Below are 11,162 nucleotides of genomic sequence, written 5' to 3' on the forward strand. Positions count from 1 at the left end.
AGCTGCAGATCTGCAGGTTAGAATGAGCCTTCCTCTTGCACTGCAAGCCCCCAGCCTTCCCCTGGACAGGACTCTCCATTCAGTGCTTCTTTGGGGTGGTCTCCAGCCATCCCTCCTTCCCTGCTCCACAGCACTTGGCATCTCTCCTTTGAGGGGGTCTCTGCAAAGACCCTGTCTCTCTCCTCTTTGCCATTCTCGATGGTGCACAGACTGTTCCCCTTGTCATAGACACATCACAGGAGAAGAGCGTCTCTCCTACTAGCAGGCATCAAGGGGATGTAGCTCAGTGGAAGAGCGCCTGCTTCGCATGTGGGAGGTCCTGGGTTCAATCCCTGGCATCTCCAGGGGTGGTGCTTTTGCCCTGACTGCCCAGCCTCAGGCAGGTGTGGGCTGGAGCTCTGGCACTGCTCCTCTCCAGGCCCTGTGGGCCTGCCCTGCCCACCCAGGGCTTGGCTGTCAGGTGGGCAGGGCTGTGTGCTGCCTCTGCTGAGACCCCTCTTGGAGGAGAAGCAGGCAGCTGTGCTGGACCTGAGCCCAGGTCACTGCCCTGAATCCTAGACCCACCCCACCCACTACCCAGGGACAATGCTTGGCAGCAGAGTGTGCCTGTGAGGAGACCTCAGGGAGGGCATAGACAGCAGCAGCACGCTAAGGAATCCTTTCTGGCTGCACTGGGAGATGTGGTGTGAGGGTGCTGGCCCAGCCCAGGTGTCCTTTGGGACCAGAGCCACACTGCCCTGGTGGCTTTCCAGGGGTAAGGGTCCGAGATTGTCCTGTCTCCAAGTGGAGATCACGTACCTTCCCATGGGAAGCACTCTGTGCCAGCAGGTAAGGGTGTCTGGGCTGGATGAGCATGGGCAGGGCTGTGGGACTCTCAGCTGGAGTCTTCCTTCCACCATCACCACTGGCTTGAGCAGAGCCTCAGCTCAGGGAACCTGGATCTGCTGAGGTCAGGCACAGCCCTGCAGAGGTGGGACTGGTGGGGCCGGTGCCCACCTCTTGCTCCTGGGGTGTGTGGTGACTCCGTCCACCCTGTGCTGGTAGGATCAGGGAGTCACAGGTCTGTCCACAGCCGTGCACAGGCAGTGAGGGCCAGGAGATGGTGCCTCGGCTGCTCCTCTGGCAATAACCCCCACAACCAAAATGGGGCATGAGACATGGATTCTCACTGCAGGGTGCCCAGCACCCTGGTGAGCCAAAACTCAGAGAAATAAGGCTGCTCCCCTATGGGCTTTAAACAGCCAAGCTCTGCCCAGCATGGGGGCTGCAGTGCTGAGACATGGGGTCTCACTGTGACCCCCCTCAGGCAGGTCCTCGGGAGCCGCAGGAACAACCACAGATCTGGGCTACAGTGACAATCTTGCTTTGCTGCAGAGAATGGACCCAGCCTGCAGGGCCAGACTGTTCAGGTCCCCAAATGCCACAAAACAGGCTCTTCCTGCTCAGGCGTGCTGCCCCCCTCAAGCACACACAGGCCTGTGGCTCATCTCCCCAAGGAGGAAGAGGAAAATGTCTGCCAGGTGCCAGAGTAAGGGAGAAATATTACCCCTGTGGGAGGGCAGAGCTGGCAGCGAGGTGTCACAGGACAGGCGCTGGGTTCCTCTCCCCAGTCCCCACTTGGAGCACCTTGAGGCTGCATGTCAGTGTCCATACTGTCCATAGCCCCCACCATCCTGTGTTCAGAAGATAACACTCCCCCCTTCTTTACTTCACTTTTATACCTTACTTCTCTGAGATGCAGGGCTGGAGCTTGCCCCCATGGGAGTTTTCCAGGGGATGGAGGCTGTGTTTGCAGTGCCCATGTATGTCACCCATGACCGTGGGGGTCTCACCTTGGGAACGCTGCTCTCCCATGGGGTCTGCCAGCAGGAAGGCTCTGGGGTATGGGGCAGAGGGATGTGTGTGCCTGGGCTTCTCCCAGATCCCCCCAGGATCACCACAGGGGTGGAGGAGCTCCCAGCAGGGAATGGGGCAATGCTGAAGTGGGAGAGGGTGTTGGTGACAGCCACCTCCTCCCCGCTTCTCCTCTAGGGCCAGATCCTGCTGCTTGCAGCAGTACTGAGCTCCACCAACTCCCCAAAGGGAACCCTGCCACAGACAGCCAATGCACCTTCCAACCCGCAGCAGAGGAGCCTTTTGGGGAAGTGCCAGAGGGGTGTGGAGACCCACCAGCAGGAGCAGGGAGGGAAGTTTGGGCACCAGGTCCTGCCCAGGTGTCAAACCCTTCTCCCCGCCTGGTTCCTGCATAAGAGGTTTCTCTGCCCATGGGCACTGGGGCAGGTGAAAGCCACAGCCAAGGGAGAGGAACCCTGGCTCAGCTCCCAGCAGTGCCTCTTTTAGGGGAGGGACACAAAATCTCCTCTGCCATGGAAATGTGCCCACGTGAGCATCCTCCCAGATGAGCCCTTCTCCAGGCCAGGGACTGGACCACGGCTTTTGGCTGTAGCACACATCTCCTGGGGATCTTTTGTCCTCCCCCTGGCCCTCCAACAGTGCTGGGGGAAAGGTGCCCTCATCCCCCCTGCTCCCATCCCTCTTGTACCTGCACACAAGCACCGCCCTGACACAAACCCAAACTGACATCCCTGGTGAGGCAGCAGGAGGGCAGGGGTGGGGGCTGGAGGAGAGCAGGAGGGGGTCCCAGGTCTGCCGTGGCACCTTACAGCCTCTGCTCAGGAAGAAGGCAGCTCAGTGCCTTGACAAGAGTGCTCAGGGTCTGCGAGGGCCCAAGGCAGCAGGAGCAGCCCATGGAGACTGGAGTCCTGGCAGAGCATGAGGAGAGGGAATCCCAGCCCCGTGTGTCCCAGAAAGCGGCTCTGCACCTTGTGCTGTGGCAGTGGGGAGCAGAGCTGCCTCCTAACCATGGTGGGAGGTAATCCATGGGCCATGTTCCCCCCTGGGGCTGGCTGGGATGTTCAGGGCACTGTGGCCACCTCAGGGCTCACTTCTGTGGGGCCACAGCCCAGGGCTTACCCTGACACGGCAGCTCTGTCATGGCCTCTGCACTGTGGGACCAGCACGGCTCAGGCCCTGCCTGGGGCAAAGAGCAGCTGGGAAACCCTAGGGCGAGGAAATGGGTGCTCAAACTGAGGTGCATCACGGAACCTATCAGAGAGCCATTTTGACTAGAAACTGCCTGTGGCCAGCAGGATGGAAATGTCTCTGTCAGCAGGATTATTCCCCAGGGACCATGGGCTCTCGCTGCTCCACAGCCTGACCCCAAGCCTGCTGTCCCTGAGACATGCCCGTTTCCCCACCTCCATGACTTTGTTCTCTGCTCCTCCTCATCAGCCTCAGGAAGATGCCCTGACACTTGGGCAGGCAAGCACCAGCTCCGGGTCAAAGCTGAACACAGCTGTTCTATTATGAACAAAGATGATGCACAGCATAAAAATGGGAATAAAAAGAGAGGAAACTCCAGGCTGTTTCTGTTGCCCATGGGACAAGGGAGATGGTTCCCTGGTGCTCGCGGCTCTCCCAGCTCCACAGACCTCTTCTCCCTCCTGGCTGCACCCAGCTGCACAGCAGGGATGGGCTCTCATGGCCTTGGGCTCGGGGACTGTTGTGCACAGAGCTCCGGTGTCACAGCCATTGTGTCCTCAGGGGGATGTGCCAGAGACACCTCTTCAGCATCATCATAGCCCATGCTCCCCAGGGACAGGGGCCACGTGTCTCCTTCAGCTCCAGGGACCCCAGCACTTCTCCAGGAGCGCAGGCTGGTCCCTGCAAGCAGCAAGGCAGGACATTGCAGTTCACCCCATGGGGTCTCTACATCATCTTCCTCCCTGCTCCTCACATTCAGCTCCTTCTCCTACCCCTAGTCCCTCCAAGGAAAACTCCCAGGACAGGTTCCCCCTTCCCAGGAGGCTGGGGTCTCAGGACAGCAGTGACTTGGGTGGCACCATGGATGGCACCCCAGGAACCAGCAGTGCTAAATTTCCCTCTCACCTCTGGGTGCATCCCTGGGCTCTGCTCCCTCCTCTGGCTCCCTGGGCATTTCCCTCTCTCCCTGCCCAGGGGCAACATCCTCCACGGGATCAGAAACCTCCCTGGCATCATCATAACCATCTGCTGGGTCACCTCCAGGTGGGACAAGAACATCTGAAAAGAGAGGGGAGCTGGTGACAGTGAGAAGATACATCCTGCAGAGCAGAGGGAAGATGCGCAGGGACACAGGGCTGAGACACGGGTATTGGCAGCACCACAGGAGACCCCCATGTCCTCCCCATCTCCAGCGGTGACACTGAGTGACACCTCTGTCCATCACATGTCTTCAGGGAGATCAACTCCTTCTTGCCTCTGTTACCTGCTGCTGATCCCAGACCATCCTCCTCCTCGCTGACCCCAGGGTAGGACTGCAGCTGGGTCAGGGACTCCTCTGAATAGGAGCCTGGAGAGATGCACAGTGGCTACTACAAAGTGTGCCCCACTGACCTGGCTCGTGGTCAGTGCTGCTGGGGAAGGGGGACCCACAGAGCTGGGGCTGCATGGGGAGGAGGGCTGGGAATTCACCCTGCCTCCCTGGGGCAAACCCTGTCTCAAAGGTGCTCGCAGAGCTGCCCTAGGACAGCCCTTTCCTTCACTCCACGCGTGTCACATGAGGTGCAGGGGCAGGAGGAGAGGGGATGTCCAGCGGGACAGGCAAAGCTGGTTGGGAGAAAGCTCCCCTCCCAGGCCAGGACCTGGATGCTGTCCCCACAGACCACATGGCCCCAGCATCACAATAGGCTGGGGGCTTCAGGGAATCAGCCCGGGGTTGGGGCCAGGGGAAAGGGTCCTGCAGATGTGCCTCCAGGGAGGACCCACACCCACCTGAGCGACCAAACCTCGCCTGCTTCTCCCACGCTGGGCTGTAACCAATCTCCTCGTACAGGGCCTCAGGGAAGGGCTCCTGAGCACTCCTGGAGCCTGGGGACAGAGGTAGGGCTGGCAGAGGGACAGGCAGAGGGGCAATGGGATCACACTGCGCTGCCCCAAACCTGTTTCTTGGGCCAGCCCAGGAGTGGGTCGATGGCGCAGCCCCACTGCACTGTCCAGGCACAGCTGCCACATCCCCAGTGAGGGCAACATCGCTGTGGAGATTATCTGGGGCAGCGTCACCCTCGCATCATCCCATCAGAGACAATGCTCATGCCCCTCTGGCCCCAGGGTCATGCACCCCTTGTCTGACCCTGGAGCAGCTCCCATGTTTCCTCTCCACCTGGAGCTTTCCCCTATCTGTCCCACGGGTGTAGAGTAGGGCCCCTGTCCTGCCAGGGGGTGGGCAGGGCTTGGCAGAAGGGACAGCCTGGGTGCCTGACACCACGGGACGGACCCTGCTGCCCTGCACTCCTTCCATCATCTCCCTTGTCCCAGAGCACCCCCAGCACTACCCAGAGCACTGCCAGCCTTGGCCATCTCCTCTCTGCTCACATATCTCCCAGCCCCGCTCTGCCATTTCTGCCATTTCTTTCCTTGCCCCATCGCTACCTCCCCCCGCCTCTGGGCTCTCTCCACCCCTTGCTGCTGGTGCCCCACAGCCAAGCACTCAATGGGGTGGTGCATGGGACAGGTGGCAGCACACAGTCTCACCCCCCAGCTCTGCCTGTGCCCCTCACTGACACCCCGCAGCCCTTCCAGGAGGTATTTCCCCCTGGGACTGCTGTGGAAAGACCAACCTCTGCGCCCAGCCCTGGTGCTTAGTGCTTGCCCAGCCAGGAGGGCCAGGAGCAGGCAGAGAAGGGCCCCCAGGATGATGCAGATGATGACGGGCACTGAGACTCTCCCGCTGCCACTCAGACGGCCCCGGGGGGAATCTGTGTGGGCAAGAATATGGAACGGCCAGCACCAGGCCTGGGTGAGGTGGGAAAAGAACCATTCATGACCCCCATCACACAAGGCAGCAGGGGGTGGAGGGCCCCAGGGATGAGCGATGGAGAAGCTTCTACCCCGATGAGTAAATTACAACCTTCCCTACCCCCCTCACCACCAGACCAGTGCCTTCTCCTGGGAGTTTCACACCCCAGCAAGGAGCCCCTTCCACCCAGCTGTGGGTCACAGTCTGGCCCTGGGGATACCCAGACCCGGGGGGAAGACAAGTTACCTGCTTGGGGTGGGGATGCTGCTGTCCTGGGTGTAGCTGCAGAGGAGAAAAAGGAGAGCTGGGCTGAGAGGGTGGGTATGTGGGTACCGGGGAGCCTCCTCCCCAACACACCGTGTGTGTGTCTGTGGATGTCCCTGACACATCCCACCCAAATTGCCTCTCCTATAGTGCTAGAAAGAGAGGCCAGGAAAGGGCTCAGTGCCTCTGCTCCGGGTGGCAGGCAGGATGGCACAGGCAGCCCAGGGGATAACCCTGGGGCTGCAGGGCCCCACAGGCAATGGCCAGAAGACGTCCAGTTCCACCGAGGCTGCTCCCCACTTGACACCAGGCTCCTGCACTCCGCAGAAATGTTCTTGCTCTTGGGAGGTTACGGGCCATGCCAGGACCAAGGGGGCAAACGGCCTTCCCCCTGAGCAAGGGGTCCCAGCCCTGCCACTCACCTGAGCAGTTTACACCAGCATCTTCCTTGTGCCGGCAAGCACCGCCATCCCCAGGCCGGGCCCAGCAGTCCTGCAGAGACAGCTCTGTCCCACGGCACTCCACCTGCTCCAGCCAGATGGGGCCCGTCCCCATCCCAAACGCAGCCTCATGCAGGGCAGACACCGCGGGGCCACAGCCCAGCTGCCTGCACACCACCTCAGCATCCCGCATGTCCCAGGAGTCGTCGCACACCGTCCCCCAAGAGCCACGGTGCCAGACCTCCACTCTGCCCGAGCACCTGTCCTCACCTCCCACGGCACGAATCTTCTCCCTGTCTGGAGAAGGCAAAGACCTCCCATGGCACAGAGACAGCAGGCAGAGCCCTGCCAGACAAGAAGCATCCACAGAGGAGCAGCTCCCTACCTGTGCATGTCGTGGAGTTGGGGCAAGGGGCCAGCGGGATCGAGGGCATTTCTGGGCGTCTCCCTGAAGAAGGAAACACTGTGGTGAAAGGGCTGGTTCGGGAGATCGTGCAGAAGAGAGCAGGGCTGAGCTCTGCTTGTGCCTCCCTCTGCCATCTCGATCACCGCAGCAACTGAACCCTGGTCATTGAGGGGACACGCACAGGACTGTGGGGGGACCCCGACTGCTCAGCCCCAAAAGGTCCCTGTTTAACAAAGCAGCAGGAGCGTGTCTGTGGAGGGGAGGCTCTCCTGAACCCTGTCTGGTCTTTTCTGAGACCTCACCTGGAGATGCCTCTGCCTCCCCCAGGTGCTGCTGGCAACCTGGGTGGCAACTGCTGCTGGACGTGTGTGGCTGTGATCGCTTTTCTGCCACCAGCAGCAGAAGGGACTGACATGGAAAGGAAAAGCCCCTCCAAGCTCTTTTTCCGCATTTGGCTGTGCTCAACAGGGAGCAGGAGCTAGAGTGACACTGGGGTGCCCAGGTGGCTCAGAGTTACCATTGCAGGTGATGTGGGTCTCCTCTCGTGGGTCTTCACATGACTGTGGGTTCCAGGGAGCAGAGGGACACTGCCAGAAGGAGCTGGTTTTCTCCCCACACTGCACGTAATCCAGCCACGTAGGGCCAGACACCCTTCCATAAGGCAGCTGTGTTTCCAGGGATCCTCCTTCCCCACAGCCCAGCTCCTTGCATGCCAGAGACACCGTGTTGAGAGTCATCGAGTTGGAGCAAATGCTGCCCCATGTCCCGTTGTAGAAAACCTGCAGGCGCCCGGAGCAGCCATCACTGTTCTCCAGCCTCAGGGCCATGAACTCTGGGAAGAAAAGTACCAAGAGGGAACAGGCTAGTCTGAGGCTGTGGGACCCAGGACACCTCTGCACCCCCAGGCCCACAGCTGGGTAGGGCCATGGCCAGTACATCCCCCTTGCACCCAAAGGTAGAGAGAAGCCCCTGATGGACAGACACCCCTGCCCTTCCTGCAAACCCTCGGGGATGGCTGAGCTCCCCAGGGACCCTCAGTGGGACTGAGGGTACCCGTGCATGGGTGTCCACAGGACATCCTCAGGCAGGAGCTCAGAGGCAGCCAGGGACAGCCTTGGCCATGCCCGTCTCTCCTTGTGTCCTGGCCTCCACGGGAGCCAGGCTCCCACTACAGCTCCTGGCACAGACCTGAGCAGATGACTCCCGCATCCTCTTTGTGCCCGCAGTCGTGCTGCCCCCAGGGCCTGGCAGGGCAGTCCCAGAGAGCAGCTTCGGCCCCAGAGCAGTTCACGCCATCCAGCCAGATCTGCCCGGAGCCTTCCCCGAACTGAGCAGAGCCGGCTGCCTCCACTGCCCCTCCACAGCCCAGCTGGTGACAAACGACGGTGGCATCAGACAGGTCCCAGCCATCGTCACAGACAGTCCCCCAGATGCCCTGGTAGTAGATCTCCACTCTCCCAGCACAGCGCCCGGTCCCATTCACCAGCCGGACCCTCCGGCTCCCTGTAGTGGGCAGAAACCCCAGTTGCTGTCAGGGGCCGGCTGCCCACCCACCCCATCACCTGGGGGGCCCGTGCAGCGCCGCTCACCCCAGCAAATGACTCCCACGTCCTCCGCAACCCCTGCCGCCGGTGCACTCTCGGGCAGGGAGGTGTTGCAGAGGGCCAGGTTGGCCTCGTGCCCTGCGCACCGGACCCCTCGCAGCCCCACGGGACCCGTCCCTCGCTCAGGCTTTGGGGGGTTGTAGGCTGTCCCTGCCTCTCCGCACCGCAGCTGCCGGCACACCACGCTGGCCTCCTGCACGTCCCACTGGTCGTCCAGGACTCTGCCCCATGTCCCGTTCTGGAAGATCTCCACTCGTCCATCACACCGGCTCCCTCCACCCACCAGCTGCAGGGATGCAAAGCCGGCTGAGCCTGGGGAGAGCAGAGATGCCACAGCCATTGGTGGCACCAGGGAGCATGGCATCCTTCAGGGAGCAGGGCGAGGGGGGATTTTCCGACCAAACACAACAAGATTGAGCCTTTTGCTGATGAGAAGCGAGGGCAAAATCCTCTCTGCAGCTCACACCAGGTCTGCTGCTGCTGGGGGCACCCAGGCACCTGCTTCCTGGGTGGTGGGATGAGGCTCTGCAGAGCTCTCTCTGGGGATGGGATGCAGTTGTCTGCAGCCAGAGGGATGGACCACAGCCCTGCTCTGGGCTTTTCCCACAGTAGGAGAATGGAGGAGCCCAGGCCTGGTGGTGGTGATGGGGCCTATGCCACTGCCCTGGGGGCAGATGCCTGCCTCCATTCAGCCCTCAGCTCTCCCAAAGTATAGCGGTCACTCTGAGCAGGAAAAGCCCTCCAGATGGCTCCTGGGGAAGCCAGGGTTTCTCCAGGGAGAAATTCAGCCTGGTACTGTCGTGGGACCCCTGGTTTGTGTGGCCACATCACACACAAAGGGCAAATGGAGTTAATGCAGCATTTTTCCATCACTCACCTGAGCAAACGACAGCAGCGTTGTTCCCGTGGGAGCATGGTGAGGCTCCCAGGGTGATCACTGGGCACTGTCCCAGATGGGCTTCTGTCCCGTCACAGTGGAATGAGTCTCTCCAGACAGGGCCAGTCCCTCTCCCAAAATGCTCTCCTCCAGGAATGGACTCAGCAAACCCACAGTTGAGTTGACGACAGAGAACATGGGCATCCGAGAGATCCCAGTGGGAGGCACAGAGGGTCCCCCAGGTCCCCGACACCTGGACCTCTACCCTCCCTGCACACGCTGTGCTGCCGTTCACCAGCCTGAATCCTGTGTATGCTGGGGACAGAGGAGGAGGAGAGAGGGTGGATTGGTGCTCGTGTACCCTCAGTAGCTGGCGGAGAGGCCAGAGGGACAGCATGCCTTTCTTCTCCTTCTGCGCTATTATCGTGCTGCAAACAATCCCATCATCCCTCCTGTCCTCACACCTGGCCCAGCACGGTCCTTGCTCTGTTCCCCAACCCCTGGCACAGCCCTGGTGTACAACGTCCCTCCCTGAGTCCTTACGTGTGCAGGTGACAACAGCGCTGTTTGCGTGGGTGCAGGGCTGGTCCCTGGAGGACCCTCTGCGGCAGGAGATGAGGCGGGATTCATTGCCCACACACTGCAGCTCTCCATCCCAGATGGGACTGACCCCTTCTCCAAAGTGAGCTGGCCCAGTGACAGGCAGGGCCACGCCACACTGCAACTCCCTGCAGACCACATCAGCAGCTTTGGGACTAAAATGTGAATCACAGACAGTTTTCCACTGGTCCCCGTCATGGATCTCCACACGTCCTGAGCAGCGGCTCTTCCCTTCCACCAGCCGGACAAATCCTGGAAAAAAACATAACAACTTGGAGTTCCCAGAGCCCTCTGGCAGTTAAATGCCCACATCCTGCATCATCTCCAAGCAAGCCATGACCAAACTGTCCATTGCACATTTCAGAGGAAGTTGTTGGGGGAGTGTTGGTGACATAGGCACATCCAGACCCCCATGCACCCCATCTCTACACCATCAGAGCACTTGAGGGTATGTGTCTGTCGCAGACTCACAGCCACAGGTACTGCTTAGACAAAGTGCTCCCACACAAGGTCCCCTGCGTGGCCTGGCATGGTCCCCCCAGCACCGCCGCAGTGTGAGCAGTTTGGATCCAGGAGAACTGGCCCAGATGATAAAGACTGCTGCAGCCTGCTCAGCCCCTGCAGAGCTTGGGACCAGGCAGGACCATCACTTTGATGCAGCTAGAAATGCACCTTGCTCCCAGGGGTGTTCCTGGGGTGTTGGAAGGTTCATTTTAGGCAGAAGATGTCACAGAGCAGAGAAATGGTGCAGCTGCCATCATGCCTGGTGCCTGTCCAGACCCCTCTGATGTCTGCTCAGGGGGAGGGTGTCCTCAGCCAAGGACACAGTGCTCTGCCTGGAGGTGTCTACAACCCAGATGGATGGCCGGACAGAGGGGCAGGAGACTCGCATGACCCCCTGGGCCCATACTGCCTCTCAGAGACCAGCAGGCACAGATGAGGATCAGTAACTGCTGCCAAAGGCCCCATGTCATGGGGCAGTGTGGGGAGCTGTGGGCAGGCAGGAGAGATTGGGCAGTAGGTCAGCGCTGCCTGCACGGTGTCATGTCCCCACAGGGCTGTTACAGCCCCAGGGATTTCCCAGTGCCAGCCTGTCACTGTGGTGGTACAGGAGGGAGCAGCCAGGGTCAAGCAG

At 60.7% G+C, this 11,162-nt stretch overlaps 1 protein-coding gene and 1 non-coding gene across 2 annotated transcripts in view; one reads left to right on the top strand and one right to left on the bottom strand.

The window, feature by feature from the left end:
* LOC104835376 (antigen WC1.1-like) overlaps positions 1-10,279 on the bottom strand; it is a gene marked incomplete at its 5' end in the record, with an annotated part of 16,793 nt that extends 6,514 nt beyond the window's left edge. Inside the window, 10 exons of the mRNA XM_010573325.1 lie at positions 3,949-4,101; positions 4,307-4,390; positions 4,813-4,908; positions 5,658-5,795; positions 6,523-6,837; positions 7,464-7,778; positions 8,135-8,449; positions 8,536-8,856; positions 9,428-9,742; positions 9,971-10,279. Of these exons, the coding sequence (XP_010571627.1) occupies positions 3,949-4,101; positions 4,307-4,390; positions 4,813-4,908; positions 5,658-5,795; positions 6,523-6,837; positions 7,464-7,778; positions 8,135-8,449; positions 8,536-8,856; positions 9,428-9,742; positions 9,971-10,279 (2,361 nt within the window). The remainder of the gene's footprint in view (positions 1-3,948; positions 4,102-4,306; positions 4,391-4,812; positions 4,909-5,657; positions 5,796-6,522; positions 6,838-7,463; positions 7,779-8,134; positions 8,450-8,535; positions 8,857-9,427; positions 9,743-9,970) is intronic.
* On the top strand, positions 273-344 carry TRNAA-CGC. The gene has a single exon. It is a non-coding gene; the product is annotated as a tRNA-Ala (tRNA).
* Positions 10,280-11,162: the final 883 nt, after the last annotated feature.

This window comes from Haliaeetus leucocephalus, unplaced genomic scaffold (assembly GCF_000737465.1).
Source record: "Haliaeetus leucocephalus isolate CR32 unplaced genomic scaffold, Haliaeetus_leucocephalus-4.0 Scaffold378, whole genome shotgun sequence".
In the NCBI taxonomy this organism is placed as follows: Eukaryota; Metazoa; Chordata; class Aves; order Accipitriformes; family Accipitridae; genus Haliaeetus; species Haliaeetus leucocephalus.